The sequence below is a fragment of the Formica exsecta genome, unplaced genomic scaffold (assembly GCF_003651465.1).
Source record: "Formica exsecta isolate Colony F162 unplaced genomic scaffold, ASM365146v1 scaffold363, whole genome shotgun sequence".
Taxonomy (NCBI): domain Eukaryota; kingdom Metazoa; phylum Arthropoda; class Insecta; order Hymenoptera; family Formicidae; genus Formica; species Formica exsecta.
In genome coordinates this window covers 977,156-994,731 of record NW_021850877.1, presented here as the reverse complement: position 1 = coordinate 994,731, position 17,576 = coordinate 977,156, and the positions used below count along the sequence as shown (strand labels likewise).

At 34.3% G+C, this 17,576-nt stretch overlaps 5 protein-coding genes across 10 annotated transcripts; 4 read left to right on the top strand and 1 right to left on the bottom strand.

Annotated features, from left to right (window-relative positions):
• Nucleotides 1–25: 25 nt before the first annotated feature.
• Nucleotides 26–2,745, top strand: LOC115239067. Of its 4 annotated transcripts, none has more exons than XM_029813397.1 (3): nucleotides 26–151; nucleotides 1,097–1,396; nucleotides 1,476–2,745. In XM_029813397.1, exons 2-3 carry the CDS (start codon nucleotides 1,247–1,249, stop codon nucleotides 2,376–2,378), a joined length of 1,053 nt encoding a protein of 350 aa, XP_029669257.1. In that variant the 5' UTR covers nucleotides 26–151; nucleotides 1,097–1,246; the 3' UTR covers nucleotides 2,379–2,745. The 4 variants fall into 4 exon arrangements, with proteins under 4 accessions (XP_029669257.1, XP_029669258.1, XP_029669256.1 ...); XM_029813398.1 differs by having other exon boundaries at nucleotides 106–285; XM_029813396.1 differs by having other exon boundaries at nucleotides 126–383.
• A 241-nt stretch (nucleotides 2,746–2,986) lies between these two features.
• On the top strand, nucleotides 2,987–5,100 carry LOC115239065 (26S proteasome non-ATPase regulatory subunit 4). The gene is made up of 6 exons (XM_029813394.1): nucleotides 2,987–3,144; nucleotides 3,404–3,544; nucleotides 3,625–3,736; nucleotides 3,811–4,185; nucleotides 4,268–4,553; nucleotides 4,634–5,100. The coding sequence occupies exons 1-6, from the start codon at nucleotides 3,050–3,052 to the stop codon at nucleotides 4,843–4,845; spliced, it is 1,221 nt and encodes a 406-aa protein (XP_029669254.1). The 5' UTR covers nucleotides 2,987–3,049; the 3' UTR covers nucleotides 4,846–5,100.
• Nucleotides 5,101–5,247: 147 nt separating this feature from the next.
• On the top strand, nucleotides 5,248–12,940 carry LOC115239061 (rhotekin-2-like). 3 transcript variants are annotated; one of them, XM_029813388.1, is made up of 8 exons: nucleotides 5,248–5,665; nucleotides 10,415–10,605; nucleotides 10,731–10,940; nucleotides 11,084–11,263; nucleotides 11,310–11,404; nucleotides 11,465–11,679; nucleotides 11,770–12,037; nucleotides 12,155–12,939. In XM_029813388.1, the coding sequence occupies exons 1-8, from the start codon at nucleotides 5,519–5,521 to the stop codon at nucleotides 12,355–12,357; spliced, it is 1,509 nt and encodes a 502-aa protein (XP_029669248.1). In that variant the 5' UTR covers nucleotides 5,248–5,518; the 3' UTR covers nucleotides 12,358–12,939. The 3 variants fall into 3 exon arrangements, with proteins under 3 accessions (XP_029669248.1, XP_029669247.1, XP_029669249.1); XM_029813387.1 differs by lacking the exon at nucleotides 5,248–5,665 and adding an exon at nucleotides 6,850–8,217 and having other exon boundaries at nucleotides 12,155–12,940; XM_029813389.1 differs by lacking the exon at nucleotides 5,248–5,665 and adding an exon at nucleotides 9,711–9,942 and having other exon boundaries at nucleotides 12,155–12,940.
• A 310-nt stretch (nucleotides 12,941–13,250) lies between these two features.
• LOC115238977 (HIG1 domain family member 2A, mitochondrial) lies at nucleotides 13,251–14,246 on the bottom strand. The gene is made up of 2 exons (XM_029813234.1): nucleotides 13,915–14,246; nucleotides 13,251–13,649 (listed from the first exon to the last, which is right to left on the bottom strand). Exons 1-2 carry the CDS (start codon nucleotides 14,045–14,047, stop codon nucleotides 13,489–13,491), a joined length of 294 nt encoding a protein of 97 aa, XP_029669094.1. The 5' UTR covers nucleotides 14,048–14,246; the 3' UTR covers nucleotides 13,251–13,488.
• Nucleotides 14,247–14,300: 54 nt separating this feature from the next.
• Nucleotides 14,301–17,575, top strand: LOC115238976 (NHL repeat-containing protein 2). The gene is made up of 9 exons (XM_029813233.1): nucleotides 14,301–14,691; nucleotides 14,833–14,999; nucleotides 15,083–15,242; nucleotides 15,350–15,765; nucleotides 15,855–16,084; nucleotides 16,312–16,537; nucleotides 16,700–16,897; nucleotides 16,987–17,100; nucleotides 17,183–17,575. Exons 1-9 carry the CDS (start codon nucleotides 14,508–14,510, stop codon nucleotides 17,573–17,575), a joined length of 2,088 nt encoding a protein of 695 aa, XP_029669093.1. The 5' UTR covers nucleotides 14,301–14,507.
• Nucleotide 17,576: the final 1 nt, after the last annotated feature.

The following is a 17,576-nucleotide window of genomic DNA, read 5'->3' as shown; positions in this document are numbered from 1 at the left end:
AGCGTTACGGGATAACGGGATGGTGCAAGGTAGTGGAAATGAGTCATTCGCTATTGCTCTCTGCGACCCGTCGCGTATAACTGGGCAAATAAGTCGTAATCGTGCTGCGCTTAGGACGACTGTTCATGCCGCTCAACCGTGAATTGCTATAGTAACGTTATAAAAATTTCCATATTTTTCTCGGAATATTTTGCCACCATATAGTGTCTCAAAGATTACCTCATGTGTTCAAGCATGCATAAATTAGTGCCTCTCCGAGATTCAAAATAATTATCTGCGCGTGTTGTACGTAAAACAAATATATACCGTAGAACCTCTGTTATTCGAACATCATAATTAATCAAATGAACGCTCGATTATTTGAACAGTGTCAGGAAACAAAAGTTAATATATGTCACAAATTACGCAAGTATAAGAGTTTAAATGCATGTACATACATCATATATATATACCATCAAGTAGGTCTTAGATAATATATATACGTTGTACAAAGCATTAAAAAAAAAAACATCTCTCTATATAAAACACAATTATGTTAAGAAACATGTGTAAACTACAATAGCTTAGAAATACTAAGAAAATAGAATGAAGAAGTAAAATTAAAATTATTGGCATATTTGCATTCACACACATACACACACAGAATATATCTAATATAATAAATAAACTTTCTTTACTTTAAAACACAATTGTTTGATTATCTGGAAAAGTCGATTCAAACTTTGTTTTCCGGCTAATTCGGATAATAAAAGTTCTACTGTATCACTTTTGTATCTGCAATAAAATTAATAATTAATGTTAAATCGAATAAAAATATTATCCAAGAATAAAATGCACCTATGATATTTATTTTGCGAAATATATCTAAGCGTATCGTTTTTATAGCTTATGTATTTTAAATTAATTATTATATATAAAATGACAAATATATATTTTTTTGAATAATTTATAGATTATATAATTTGGTCGTTTTATATTTATGCCATGCAAGAATGATTAATTGAGGCTTTAAAGTCATGTATAGAACTAATATATTTAATCTTGATATATGAATATTGAAATTGTTAGATCCTGCGGTATTCTTTTAACATTTTAGATATATGTCACTCATCGTCTGCAGCGAGATCCGAGCGGTGAATATATCATGACGAAAATGTTGCTTAGTTATAGTGGAGAAAGGAGCAGCAAGTGTGTGAAAAGTGTCACGCCTTGACTTCCGACTAATTGCCAATGTGATGTTGTCGTAATGTCCCTCACTTTGAGAACAAACAGATGGGCCTCAAGAATAATCATTATATTACATCTGGTCATCTGGAACGCAGTCGGTATTATCCTTCTTCAAAAAGGCGTTAGTATTTTGCGGAAGAGAATGCTGGAAACTGGCCACATTATCGAAGTAACTGAAACTCGATTAATATATGTGATTAATCATATAAGTGAAATTATCTAGAATATATATTTTTTATTTTTTCCAGACAAATTCATCGATCGGTTTGTCTATTGAATCCATCACGTCTATAAAAAGCGCCGAAAATGAATATGATCTTGCCATAGCATCCGCCCAGCAACAATTGATCAATCGGAATGAGAAGATAATAATTCGCGTAGATCCAGAATTGTCTCTACGAAATAATAGAAATTATCCTGAATTGAACGCAATTAGAAACGAGTTTGAAATCGCTTCGGAAGAGAAACGATCTGCCCTGTTCCCATCAAATTCTTTTGAAAATTCAACGATTGATGGACAAAAATTGCGAGTAGAAAATCATTTAACGAAAATAAATCGTATCGATGATCATCCTGAAAATAAAAGCGCGTCGAGCAAAATCTTGAGGATAGCTCGCGATAGGGAGGAACACATCTTCAGCAAAATTTTAAAAAATATCCACACGGAAGAGAACATCACACGTATAGGATCCATTTCGGAATCCAAGGAGGAGGAGAATCGTGATGCGAAAAGGAAGGATCTCAATTCCGTGGAAAACAAACCGAAATCTTTTACTCGCGAAAACACCGGCCATCAAGCGATGAATAGTAGTCTTTGGAGGAGCAATAGTGACAGGATAAAATTCTCTAATAAAGGCGGCGCGGCAACGGCAGTCACCATGGTAGCGATCGGAGCAATTATGTTGCTGGTAGGACCGGTCGTGATTATTTTACGCATTCTGGACGAGAGGAAGCAAGCGAGGAAATTACACGCTTTGTCGGCCGCTGTGGGGGAAGATTTGCCGCCATCTTACGAACAGGCCGTCTTCTCGAGCGAAGCGCCAAGATATTCGTCGCTCGCTTTAAATGACGATAGCTCGTTACCGTCCACACCACCACCCTCACCCACCCTCGTCTTTACGAATCTCGTAATTAAGCCACATTCCACGTAGAGAATTATCGTTACCTTTTTATACATATACGTAATAAAATGTCTGTATTATTGTATAATAATAAAAATGAGTGCGTGCATGTGTGTGTGTGTGTGTGTGTGTGTGCAAAATATAATTAACAGCGAAAGCGATAAATCTATTTTTACCCACGAATGCATATAAAGTCATATTATTTTGCGAATAATTCATATTTAGTGTTGCATTGCACATTATGTAACGAGAATATCTTTATTTTATATACATATATTGCGATATCCAATAGGGATATAACGCTGTATGTATAAGAGAATCGATAATAGTCTGTAAAATATATTTTGTAATTTTTAAAAATATCTAATAAACTAATAATAATATTAATAATACAAAACGCGCTTATTAATTTTTATTACTACGTGTATATATACATATATCGGGTATCGAACGCAATATGCAATGTATATAAATTTTTCCAGATCGAATCAGCTGTTTTACGACGTTGCATCACCAAAAAAAAGAAAGTAAAAAAGAAAGAAGCAATGTAAAGCTGTTGATTATAATTGCTATTTATGATGTAAAAATTAAATGTGTTATTAAATGTAAAGTATTGTAAACCTAGTTCAGAAAATATTCATGACCAGTTGTTGCTCTTTAAATTATATATATACGCATGCGCACAACGCGAACGTGAGTTGATGAAAATTGGATTAAATTGTCGCGTCCTCTTGCGTCGAATAAAGCAGTCAACAGACGATCCATCCAACATGGTGCTGGAAAGTACGATGATATGGTAAGTTTTTCTTTCATTTCATTTCCATTGCTTCTGGCGATATTGCTATTGAATTTGCGAAATCGTTTTACTTTATAAATGGGACGTTTTAACATTTATTTAATTCTATACGCTTATATACAGTTAACTATATTGAAATTTCGAGGTTAGCGTGATGACAATGACGTTGACAATCTTATAAATATACATGAACCTTTGAAATATTTACTCTTACGTGATTTTTAAATAATCTTAAACTAATTAATCTCAACATGTGCAGCGTTGATAACAGCGATTTTATGCGAAACGGGGATTTCGTACCAACTCGATTACAAGCGCAGCAAGATGCTGTCAACTTGGTGTGTCATTCCAAGACTCGTTCGAATCCTGAGAACAACGTTGGCCTCATAACTCTTGCTAAGTACGATTCAGATGTATTGTTAGTTATCGTGAACGTAAACATTCATCGCATATTAAATGTACATGTCTTTATCTTTTTAGCGTTGAAGTATTAGCAACGCTCACGAGTGATGTCGGCAGAATACTATCCAAGCTCCATCAGGTTCAACCAAATGGAAAATTGTGTCTCATCACAGGAATTAGGATTGCCCATGTATGTGTAACTTATTTGGCTTGACTTTACAAGTATGTCTATCAAACGTGCATTAAAAATTATAAAACTTTTAGTTAGCGTTAAAGCATCGACAAGGCAAAAACCATAAAATGCGTATTGTTGCATTTATCGGAAGTCCAATAGACATTGATGAAAAGGAATTGGTCAAACTAGCCAAACGTTTGAAAAAGGAAAAAGTGAATGTTGATGTCATAAGTTTCGGCGAAGAGAGTATCAATAATGAAGTATTGACAGCCTTCGTGAACGCGTTGAATGGTAAAGATGGCACTGGAAGTCATCTCGTCACTGTTCCACCAGGACCACATCTATCAGATGCTCTGATCTCTTCTCCTATAATCCAGGGTGAAGATGGAATGGGTGCAGCTGGTATGGGTAGTGCTGCATTCGAATTTGGTGTCGATCCAAACGAGGATCCCGAACTTGCATTGGTCAGTACCTGAAACACATCTTGTTAGTGTTTCCTGCGAGAATAATGATGATTTTATAAATTGTATGATTTATCTTTCTTAGGCTTTACGTGTTTCTATGGAAGAACAACGGCAACGGCAAGAAGACGAGGCACGTCGCGCGCAAGCAAATGAGACTACCACGAATAAGCAACCGGAAACCATAAAAGAAGCTCCCAATGAAGAGGCTATGCTAAAACGTGCTCTCGCTATGTCTCTTGAAGGAGCAGAAGATTCAACTGCCGCTGCTGATGACACTGCTCCATGCAGAGGCAATGTACCAGATTTTACTAATATGACAGAAGAAGAACAAATTGCCTTCGCTATGCAAATGTCCATGCAAGATCAACGTAAGTCTTTGATTAATAAATGTAAAATCAATGTATTAATAGTCATTCCGAAATCGCTCACTTCTATTATCACTATGTAGAAGAACTAGAATCGCAAAAAGAAGAAGCAATGGATGTAGAAGAAGATTATGCAGCTGTCATGTCTGATCCTGCTTTTCTGCAATCTGTTTTGGAGAACTTACCAGGTGTGGATCCACAATCTGAAGCTGTTCGCCAAGCTGTCGGATCATTACAACAAAATAAAGACAAAGAGAAGGAAAAGGAAAAAGATAAAGATAAAGAGAAGAAATAAACGGCTTCTTCCTTAGTTCAGTCATATTCACATTTGCGGCTAAATTTGAAATTTTTCATTATTATGTATGATATTGTAGCTAATCTCTGTCTTGCTTATGAAATATATTATAAATATATTGAAACTGCCTAACTTTTGGTTGGCAATATTATGCGCGCATTTTCGAATCATTTTAAATTATACTTTAAAGCCCGGTAAATTGGATTGATCAACGATTCAAAATGCGATATATTGTATTAATTAAATACATGTTTTTAAGAATTTCAACAATTGTAAAATTATCTCTAGATATTCTCATTCATCATCTATATAAGAGAGTAGTATAGTATATTTGTACATATGTACATACACACCTGTTACCTCTCTCTATTAGTCTCTTTAAACTGATGTCCAATGATGTGCAACGCGATTTAAACTTCAATTAAAATATTTCATGACATTTAAAAAAAATATGTATAAGAGGAACTAGAAATTTTGTATCTTTATATAATTATTTATTTCTTAAATATAAAATCCTTTTTCATTTTAATTTCAGTTCATGAAAATTCACAATGTGTTGATTCGGCGTCCTAACTATAGACATATAGAATGTCTATATATTATATGTCTATGGTCCTAACGGTGAACCGGTGGTAAACCGTGCACATTCGCCATAAAAAATTCGAATGACAAAATGGCGCCGCGAAGAAAAAGCGTTCAAACGTCACGCAAGTCGTTAAACAATGTTTCTTACAAGGAGAATAATTATTTGTCCTGCTTAAATGACTATCAAACGAGAGTTCGTAGACGAGAGAGCATTAGAAATGCAAGAACTTATGTGGTGAGTGCAAATTAATGAATTTTTCTGATTTTGCGATTACCGCGGTTTGTTGCGACTGCTTTTAAAAATACTTTGCATTTTGCGTTAATTGTGAGATTCGTTCTTAGCTTGTTATCCGGCAGAGATTAATAAATATTGACTTAGATTTATTTTATTAGATCCGCTATCTATTTGAAAGAAACGTGTGAAAAAATACATGAAATGATCAGATAGGTTATGCTTGGCAAATTTATCAAATGTGAATGCTTGCTCATCTGGAAAAATTATGCTAGTATATAATTATAAAATTATAACTGTATACTGGCATAATTTTTCTTACTATAATTATAACATTGACATTGCTCTCATAAATATATCAGATTTTTATTTAGATATAAAAGACATTATTATGTATGCTGTATTGTCTCTTATATTTTATGCGCACAGATATACATCGTGGGAGAAAATGTTCTTTATACATATTAAGAGATGGAAATTATAGAGATAATTGATTGGAGTTGTTTGTATAACCAAGGAAAAGAGCTGTGCTTCATCTTATTTGCAGGAAAAATATTAACGGATTCTATTTTGTGGATTTTGCTAATTGTAAGAGGATATTTGTTTTGCGGAACATGCAATACATTTTGTCTTATTTATATTATGCATTAATTATGAAAAAATGTGCACATATACACACATAGAGATATCAGGAGAGACACAATGATGTTAAGATCAAACAATTCTATAATTTTCATTTCTCAGATCTTTCTTAATATATATATTATAATAGTCAGTAAATATACTATTATACAACGACAATAAAAAATAATTATCCATGATTATTGATAGAATAATGCAATGAAATAATTAATATATTTAATGGATAATAGAATATTCATTGTTGGAATGAAACAAATGTGTGTGTACGAGCACTATTTGGCGGGTTTGTAAAAACTTTCGAGAACAACGCACACGCTGTTAGTTATTTCGTAGATAATTACGCGATAATTACTCTAATGCACACAAGTTAAATGTAAAAGTCGACGGATGCCGTTTGACGTGGGCGATTCCTCATACTCGCCCCGCTCTCTTATTCAATCTATTGTCGGTTAACGCCGGTGGTCCCTTCCCCTCTTCCTCCCCCCATCATCCCCCTTCTCCCCCCTTGTCACACTATGCTGATTTACCGCGTGCGGTGCGTAGCACTGGTGCGTCCTGTTGATGCTTACACAGTCGAATGGTCGAGCGTCATTCAGTATTAGTCGGGTTTCTCGTGAACGCGGTGCTTTTCGCTCCTCTCCTTTTTTCACTTTTTCGCGACTAATAGCACCGCAAACATTTTTGTGTCACTGGAATAAATTTTTCGCACGAGTCCATTGTATCTAGTCTGATCTAGTCGCGCTATAACCGGCTTTATTAAATCGCCCCGCGATAATAATTATTTTCTCGCGCGCGCGTACGATATTGCACGATATACCCGAGCTTCACGTGTCGTGAAGATGTCTCGTCGCTCGAAAACCAGTAGACAATCCACAAAAGTGTAGAACGTCGAAGAAACATCGCTTTTTTCACTCGACTGTGAATCATGATACACGATTGGGCGTCAACTATAACCGGAAGCGGAGAAGAGAACAAATTTGGCGGAGAAGCGAGCAAGGCGAACGAGTTGGAGTACTTGGTGAAACGAAAGGCGAAACGACATCTCCCGTACGTTGTATCGCGCGGGGGCGGTATATCGTCACGAGTTATTTTGTATAACTAACGGAAAAACGTAGGACGGCCGAATCTATCCGTTGTTTGCGATTACTCTCGCAATCGTGTAGGCCGCTTGCGTTAAACGAGAGGACAAGGATTCGACGGGAAGAAGATAGTCCTCGGAGTAATGTGTGATAGCATCTCTTTTTCTTTCATTGTTTTAAGCAAAATTTAGAGGTCAAAAAGTTTACAGAAGCATATACGTATTGAACGAAATAGAAGTGGATGAAAAAGTTTCAGAGGGACGCGTCTACCTTGACTCAAATTTTTTTCGCGAGAAACAAGACAACCTTCTCTTCCATTCGCTCCTGTTTAAGATCTCCGGTCAAGGTTTCGAGGAAAAAATCAGCCACGTGTATTCATTCGCAAAATCAGCTCGTGCAAAGCTGTTCGCTCGTTAACACGTGCGGCAAATTTTCCGCGAGATTTTACGCATCTTTAGAAGATTGGAAATACAGCTCGAGTGGACCTGTGATCTATGATCGTTCATCTGCATACGATATGCGTCTTCGATATCGATCCCGCTCACAAGTTATTGGAATTGGAGTGATCTCGGTATATATATTCGATTATACAGATTGATATCGAACGACGAATAGTACCATATATTGAGAAAAAAAGGAAAAATGGACTCCTGCTTCCCGCATTTGACGATATTAAATCCGCGTAATACGAATAAATCGAGAGACGAGGGATGCAACGTCATAAGTGCCGAAGATACCCGCATGCAATCGAGGACTCCGACCCTCCAGGGAAAGAATGACGTCTTCCAAGATTTGGATCTGTATTACGTTCGACAAATTGCACGAAATTCGAAGGTAGGATTTGTACGCAATGGAGTTGAGAAAATATTGTCGATCGCGAGATATATAGAATAAGAATTCCTGGAAACGCGGTAAAATTTCTTTAAAAAATTTTTTTTTTAATATTATTAATGGAGCCTTTAACAAACCATGATTAAGAGATTTAAATTTATATAAAGAGTTGAAGCTTTACCGTGTGAGCGGTATATATGATGCTGCGTAGCGCGTTTCACGGAAGCCGATGTTTCTTCACGAGTTGTCCGTATTTTTAGACGTCGTGTGTGATATCGCGTCGGTCGAATATACAAATGGCAATGTCAAACGGATTTGAAATCTCAAGTATATAAAAATGTAACGGATACTGTGTGTGATCTTAAATGAAATTCGCTATTCGCTTAATATGATGAAAGTTGTATAACAAATCAATATCGAAAAATGTAAAGTGAATATTTATTCACATTTATTACTTATATGCATTTATACTATTTTAATTATTTTCAGAATGACAATTTAATATTAATCGCGATTTTCTACGACTTTCTTACATAATTGTCGCGAATATCAGGCATGGAGTGTTGGACGATTTACGCGAGAGAGGAAAAGAGGATGCGTGTCGCGCGCGTGCGACGACTATTACAGGCACAACCGCACGGGGTATTGGATTTCTGGCGACTATTTTCGGCAGACAAGATGTCGAGAAAGCGTTGGCAACGCAAGAGAAAGTAATCGAGGGGGAATATGTAGAAATGAAGGACAATAGGATCGAGGGAACAAGATGAAACAGAAGGAGAAGAATCTTATGCTAACGAAACAAAACTTTGTTAACGTTTACACACGTATCGTGTCGTAAAGTATACCAGAAGAAAAATAGGGATATATAAGAGAATTGCGAATTGCGTTACGTCGTACTTATACGTGAACTCGTTTGTCACACAATGCGCATCACGAGTTTCATCAAGGCTCGTTATAGCACCGGGGTCAGGGATTAAATGTGGCCGCGATTACCCTTGCGTCGCTGCAAAATTTCTATTCGAGACCAACGGCAAAGGAATACGCCGTGACCTATGATGTATTCCTGATAGAACCCGGCGCGACGCGCACACCTCGAGTTCGAGGTAAAGGATGTGTCACGCATAACATCAATGGAATACGAAATCGCTAGATGCGCGCAATGAATCATCATTTTCATTATTGATTTTACTGATGCGTTCGTTATTTTTGGATTATACGATTCATTCGGAGATATCATGAAAATTCATACGCATGTTATACGATAAAAAACTGTCAAGGGAAGAATTTTATATCTAATATTTTATAAGAGACAAATGTGTGGAATAAATTGTTTCACAAGAATAGACCTTTGTGATTTCGTGCACGCTGACTATAAAACTCAGCTAGCCACGCGGATCGATACTCCGTGTTGTTAATATGGTTCCCCGAGGGTGGAAGGAGAAGCGTAAGGAGGAGCCAATTTGACGAGGTGAACGTCATCCCCTCATGCATTCAGCCACTTCCCCGAAGAGTCGTTATTTCAGTCCGATTCTGCCGCGTGCTGCTACCAGCGTTGTGAAAACCACGCCGATTTATTTACGCTTTCGCAAAGTTTGTTTCTTGCCTCGTAAAGTGGAATTTTCATTCATCCACGCTCGTATCGTGTGCGTGTGTTAAGTGACGATAAAATAGTAGTTTTATATGTCGAGATTTCAAAAAACGACGAATGAGAAGATTACACTCCCTCAGGTTATTGCTTCTTTATATATTGAGTACAATAATATCGTAAAGTTCATAACATATCACAACTTTGTGAATCGGTCTATGGATATCTCGTAGGAAGGATCGTAAAATGAGTAAAATGATTCGTTCGCAAAATATGTAAAACGTTTCGTTAGGTATGTAACCCGATATTATGAACGTATGATGGCCACGTGTTAGCCAGACAGTCGTTTTATTGCTGATACTTTGATTTTTTTCGATCGTAACTATCCGTCGTTTCTTTCTCTTTTTTTTTTTTTTTTTTGTTTACGCATGTTATATTCAACACCTGCAGACACCTGTGCGGCGAGATTGCGCTTTTCGGAGCTATGTACGATTCCACATCTGAAAGTTTCCGAATAGTTTTCTTTAAATCTCGAATTAAGATTTTCGCGAATGATCAATAAATTAGCGACTATTTCGAATTAGTTGCTAAAATGCTACGAATTATGTGTTTCAGGAGCATGATCTCGAGCAGAAGATCGAGGTGGAAATCAAAATGAGAGAGGGCTCGGCGAGACTTTTGGCGGCCGCAAAGCATCGTGCCCAGAGCTTGGAAGCCGCCAAAGCGTTGCTTACATCGAACGAGAGAATGTCGGTTTACATGGCGGAATTGCAAAGTCGTCGTCGTGAATCTATTAAAAAGCCGTGGTTCGTAAACACGTTTTTTTTTTCTTTTGTAGAAATAACAGAAAGAATACATAGAGAAAGAACGAAACGTAATCTTCCTTCTACAGCGATATCTAATAATAATAGTATAACGCATCTGTTTTCAGTAATCCTGGAACTACGGGCAAGCTATCGATTTCGGATCTTAGAATACCTTTAATGTGGAGAGATTCCGATCACTTCAAGAATCGCGGAGATCATCGTCGATTTGCTGTATTTTGCTTAGCGCGATTAGGCACGGAAATCCACGATACATCCTTATTGTGTCCTATTGACAGGGCCCATACGGATATCAGTTTTCCCGATATTCTAATATTGTAAGTTTTAACTACTCTGATACACATTGTCCTTGTGAATTAGAATTTATTAACTTGATGCAAGCATAAATTAAAGTATTTATAATTATACTAATCAAGAAACATAATGTAACTTTGTATTTATATATAAACTTTGCTTCCAGTAACAACGTGCCTGCCGAATTTGAATTAGTCTTAGAAATCTATAGTCACATTTTGCAAGAGGATTTAAGTATCGCTAGCACGCCAAGAAGAATCAAAAAGACGATTCACTCGTCGATCTCGAAAACTGTTGGCAAAAAACTCGCCGCCTCCCTTCGTGACGAATTCAGTTCCGCCAAATCGTAAGTTATTTTTTTTTTATAATATTAATTAGAAACTTTTTTTCAGTGGGCCACACTTTGACTTAGTAGCTCGTGCAAAATTGACTCTAGATGACACGGACGATAACATTCACACGCATGACCTAATTATTAATAATATCGGTAAGTAATACGAAAAGTTCGGCATGTGTTTAAAATATTTAAATCGTGTTTTTTTTCCAGAACATAAATATCACTCTTTGCCACTTTTCGGTCACTTTTGTTGTCGATTGGCAGCACAACCAGACTGTATCAGCAAGGAAATGGGCATCAGCAATGTAAAAATAGATGATCAAGATTATTGGACACGCTTGCAAGGTTTTTATATAAAAATGTGGGAATCGAAAAAACATGCAGAAGAAGGTCAAAATCCAGAGCATGTCATACCAATTAATAAAGTAAGTTGGCAACTTTGTAGATATATCTATACATCTCCTATAGTCATTTTATTATTTCAATTCAAATAATTTTTTCATCTGTATTTGTAGAGAACATCCATTCGATTATCTAAGTCCGCTAAAGAACTTTTGATAAATAATTCTGGCAATAGCATCAACAAACTATTGTCCATTAAATTTGAATCAAAGGAAGATGCTAAAAAATGGTTGACACTTTTATCGGCCCATATTAATGACCATTTGAGATGGAAACATGCTGCGGAAGTTGTTCAAAGGGTGTCTAGCATTGAAAGTACAAGAAATTCTTTTATCAGCAATAAAAGACAGGGCTCTTTATACGATGAGACACCTTTAATTGGTAAATGTGCACAATTAATTATATATGAATTATCAATTTACAAAATTTGATAATTGACATTTTAGAATCTCTTAAAAAATATGAACTATTTATTAATTAGTATTTCTTTCATTACAGAATCAATACCATCGGATTATACATCCGCAAGATCTACTGTACAAACAATTTTTGATCTCACACCTAGTACTAGTCTAAGCAGTTGTAGTTCCACAAATAGTCTAACAAGCCTGCGTTCCCGTTCACTGAGTATCAGTGGTGCGTTTAAACAAAGTGCCATTACATTAAAATCTCATTTAACTTCTTCTAATAAGAATGTGTAATGATTTTACGCGCGCGTGCATTCTTTCCGAAGAACCAACATGTCCGACAAGTACAGAATTATTGCATAGAGATGAATATGCTAGAGTTTTTCAATTTTCTATATATCAGACTTTTTTACAATCTGGTATTGATACATCTGATATATTAAAGGAATTGATATATTTAAATATTTTATGATTTTGAATCTAAATGGAAGATAAATATATATATTGTTTATTTAGATGACATCTTTCTCAATTTAAAATACGTATATAGGAATATAAGAAAAATTTGGCTGAAAACAATATGTTAGTAATACATATCATTTAATAATTCGATATGTATAAAAAAACTTGTTGGATATAGAAGAGTACAAAAGATTTTGATTTCAAATGGTTTCTCACTTTTCTCTTTTCTACTTTTATAATACAAAGCTTTATTATTAAAGAAAGTATAACAGCAGCCTTATCATAATGCTTTTATAAATTTATTAAAAAAATAAGAGCATTGCAATATTTAGTATGGCTGTAATAAATATACACATATATCTATATGTGTGATATATAGAATTTATAATATAATACTGATAATAATAATAATATACAATTATATCTGTGTTTGATTTTAAAAAATCCTTATTTTTTATTAAAAAAATAAGAGCATTGCAATATTTAGTATGGCTGTAATAAATATACACATATATCTATATGTGTGATATATAGAATTTATAATATAATACTGATAATAATAATAATATACAATTATATCTGTGTTTGTTTTTAAAAAATCCTTATTTTCACTAATTTGATGTATATATACAATTTGAAAAGAATAGATTATGGAAAATCTAATAAAATATTCTTCTTTTTTATATATTATGATAGTTAAGGATAAAAAAAATGCGTGTTTATAATTTTGGTTAATAATTACAATTAGAAATATATTTTTATAGATAAAAATATTAATTTACAGATGTTACCATAAATAATTTTTCTCAATTCATGCGTTTGATAATTTATGAGTGTTATTTTGGAGACAATATAATATTTACCCATATTAGATACATATTGCATCCAATACGATTATAAGAGCATTTCATATACTACAGCAGATATTAATGACATTTGTATAAATAAATGTTACATAACATCTTAACTTGATTTAGGTAACAAAATAAATCCTGCAACTATGCAAACTATGGTAAATGCTTGAGCACCAACACGTGCACGCATCATATATTGTTGCATCTGGCTTTTTTCTCTCACAAAGCTGATGAGTCCTACAGAAAGTGCTGCTGTAGTTGCAAGACAACCTAAAGAAATATAAAGCTACTAAAACATTTTGATGTATATACATTTTTAATAATAGTTCTCTAATATATATATATATATATTTCATAAAAATATCCTAGACACGTTTCAAAGAATGCAATATTCTCTTAGTAGAAATGTATATATTTCATTGTATATATTTTTTTCTTTTTCACACTGATTTTTTTTTACTAGTTTTTGATTATAAATTCAGAAGAAATTAACTGAATAAAGACGAAATCTTGACGTTGTTAGAGGTTATTTTACCTATAGGTACAAGTGGATTCTCTCGTGTTTTACGTTTCGCTTTGTCGAATACCGTCTCGCCAAGAAATTCACTGTCCAAATCTTCTCGTATTTTCACCCAATCTAACTCAATGTCTGGTTTTTGATCAGCCATATTCGTCGTTTGATGAAACTTGTATCAGATAACTGACAGTACCGCGAACTGCTACGTCAATGCTCGTGTCCACGTGCGAAACAGCATCAAACATCAACTCGCATCTTATTGACAATCAACAATGGTTATATTAAATTAATTCTATATGGAATGGTACAGATAAAAATCATATCATTCGCGTCAATCGAATTTCGATGACAATGAAAAAGATATCGAAAAATAATCTTGTTTATCTTCTCCCTTCCTCTCCCTCGCAATTCCTTTCATTCCGACATTAATAACGTCACGGACTTGAATAACGTCAGGTCCGTAAGTAACGATACGATGTCATTCAGTTTATTGTTCCACATACGTAGCTCTTTGTATACGGAATACGTCAAATACCTCCGACAGAGAAACTAATGAATGCTCGTAATCGTTTGAAGAATTTTATTGAACTTTCAACTATCCTTGTGCGCGGATGTGTGGACTCGTAAATAAAAAAATGAACGCGCAAGAGGTAGTCGAGGAATTGACGCAAGTATGCATTCAAATGCGCTCTCATCTAGATGACTTTACCGAACGAAAGGATAAGGAGGCGTTAATTCTAAAACACATAAAACGATATGAGAATTCCGGTGCAGAAATTCAGGATTTTCCGAAAGGTAATTTTTGTTATTTGTAATTTTCATAATAAATAATTATTACTAATTTATAATAAGTAACAAATATAATAAAATCTTTATCTATATTTACTAATAAATATAATTTAATTATATTTTCATACGCGTTTTTATACATTACAGGCTTGGAGTGGTTCAATGTGTCGGAAGGATTATCATTTGCGCAGCATTTGAAAGGAAAAATCGTACTTTTGGATTTTTTTACTTATTGTTGCATCAATTGTATGCATGTTTTAGCTGAATTAGAAGAGGTTGAAAAAAAAATCTCTGTAGAAGATGGTCTTGTTGTGGTGAATATATTATTTTACACGAGAGAAATTATGAAAATTAAATTATAACAATTGCACAACAATTAATAACTTTTTTGTTTTAGATTGGAATTCACAGTGCAAAATTTACAAATGAACGTAGTTCAAAAAATGTCTTATCTGCAGTGCAAAGATATAATATTGCACATCCTGTGGTAAATGATATGACATTAAGGATGTGGTACAATATGGGAATTACATGTTGGCCTAGCCTTGTCATGTTAGGTAACTTCATTTGGATCCTTTTTGTCTTTTTGTATATAAGATTTAAATGGGCTATGCTACTTTTTGTTGAAACTTGTTATTGCTATATAGTTATAAATCTATTCCAGGACCTAGCGGTCAGCCATTGGCTGTTTTTGTTGGTGAAGATCACAAAGACGAAATACTGTTATATACAAAAGTAATGATAGCATATTTCAAATCTTTAAATCAAATATCGAACCATAGTCTTCCAATGAAGCCGGCGAATCACCTGTTACCATTTTTTAAAGATGGTTTATTGTTTCCTGGTAAATTAGCCATTTTTTCATCTGAACAAGGAACAAAGCTCATCATATCAGATAGCGGCAATAATAGAATTGTCATCGCGACTGAACATGGAGAAGTGGAGCACTATATAGGTGGATACAATCAGGGTTTTAAAGATGGCGATTTCAAAAATGCCAGATTTAATTCACCTCAAGGGGTCTGTGTACTCAATAATACAATCTATGTTGCGGATAATAACAATCATGCCATTAGAAAAGTAAGGAGAAAAATATTCCTCAGTCTTCATTATCATATTTTAAAATATTGATTTACTACTTTTATTATCAACTTTAATTCATTTTTTAGATAAATCTGACCAAAAAAAACGTATCTACCATAGCGGGCACTGGTTTACAAGGTCACGACCGCCAAGGTGGAAAACACGGTATTAATCAGGTTTTATCATCTCCTTGGGATGTAGCAATCTATCATCACGAATATAAAGGTAGCATTGTGCCAATCTTATTAATCGCTATAGCGGGTACTCATCAGATCTGGGCATTATTTTTGGAAGACACTACTTGGTGGAAGGAAAAGTGAGATATTATTTATGTAATATGATTTTTAACGCTAACTAACAAATTTAAAAAATACCCCAGAGAAAGTTTAAGATACGCGACTATAAAATATGATATTTCTGTAGTTAGTTTTAGTTTCTTTAGTTTTTTCTTGTTGTAAAATATGTAACTGAATAATTCTTCTGTGCATAAAGATTAAGCAATGCTCATTATGAAATTTTTAATAAAAATTTTCCATATTTTAGAAAATACTCAGCAGGCACATGCGTTGCTATTGTCGGAAGTGGCCGGGAAGAAAATCGTAATAACAGTTATCCTCATGCCGCTGGGTTAGCACAACCTTCTGGTATAGCAGTTGTTCAAGAATATAAAATTGCATTTTTCGCAGACAGTGAAAGCAGTGCTATTAGACGGTTGCACTTAGACAACGGTCGGGTCTCTGCTGTTTGTGGAGGAGACAAAAATCCAATGGTTTGTTTAATAATAAGGATTTTTCATTTGTTTTGATGCCTAATATAACTATTTTTTATATATGAGAGTAAAATATATGTCAATTTTTCACTGAAATGGTAGCAATATATAAAAATCATGGCGATATAATATTTATCTTATCTTATTTAATTTATATTATAGAACTTACATGCTTTTGGAGACGTAGATGGAAAAGAATTTTCGGCTAAACTTCAACATCCATTGGGTATAGCATGGGATCATTTGAATAAACGAATTTATATAGCTGATACTTATAATCACAAGATTAAAACTGTAGATACTACAACAGGATATTGTAAGACTTTATTTGGTGCAGGAAAACCTGATCGCACATTTTCTGTAAGTTTTGTTATATTTTTTGAGAAGATGATTTCAAAAGTTACTTGCAAATATTTTAATGCAATAACTTTAAAATAATCTTTTATCAGTTCAATGAACCAGGTGGCCTTGCTATCAACCCAGATAGTAACATTCTTTATGTGGCAGATACCAATAATCACGCTATTAAAATTATTGACCTCACAAACGAGAAAATTTCAACTGTAAGTGTAACTTAGATTTCTTTCAAAATATATCTTTATATATTATGATATTTATGTTGACTTTGTTAATGTTATTTTTCAGATGGTTATATCTAGACCTGATTCAAATGAAAATATTGAGAAAATATATACTTTTGATACATCGATTAATACTCATGGTGGAGAATTAAATATTCTATTTAATATCGTATTTTCAAATGATTTGAAGTTAAATGTAGATGCACCACAAGAATGGCATGTGTCCTTACCTGTAAATACATGGACAGCAAGCTCTTTAACAGGTGGACTTTCAACTCCTGTGTCGGTGAAACTTCCTGCAGATGAAGAGCAAAATCAATTGCGCATTACATTAAACATAATGGCTTGCACAGTCGACATGTGTATACCACTAAAGCTGTCTGTACTGTTTAATGTGCATCGAAAAACGGATGCACCGATAATTGTGACTGAAGAGAAAAAACTCGTTGTTGGCTAGG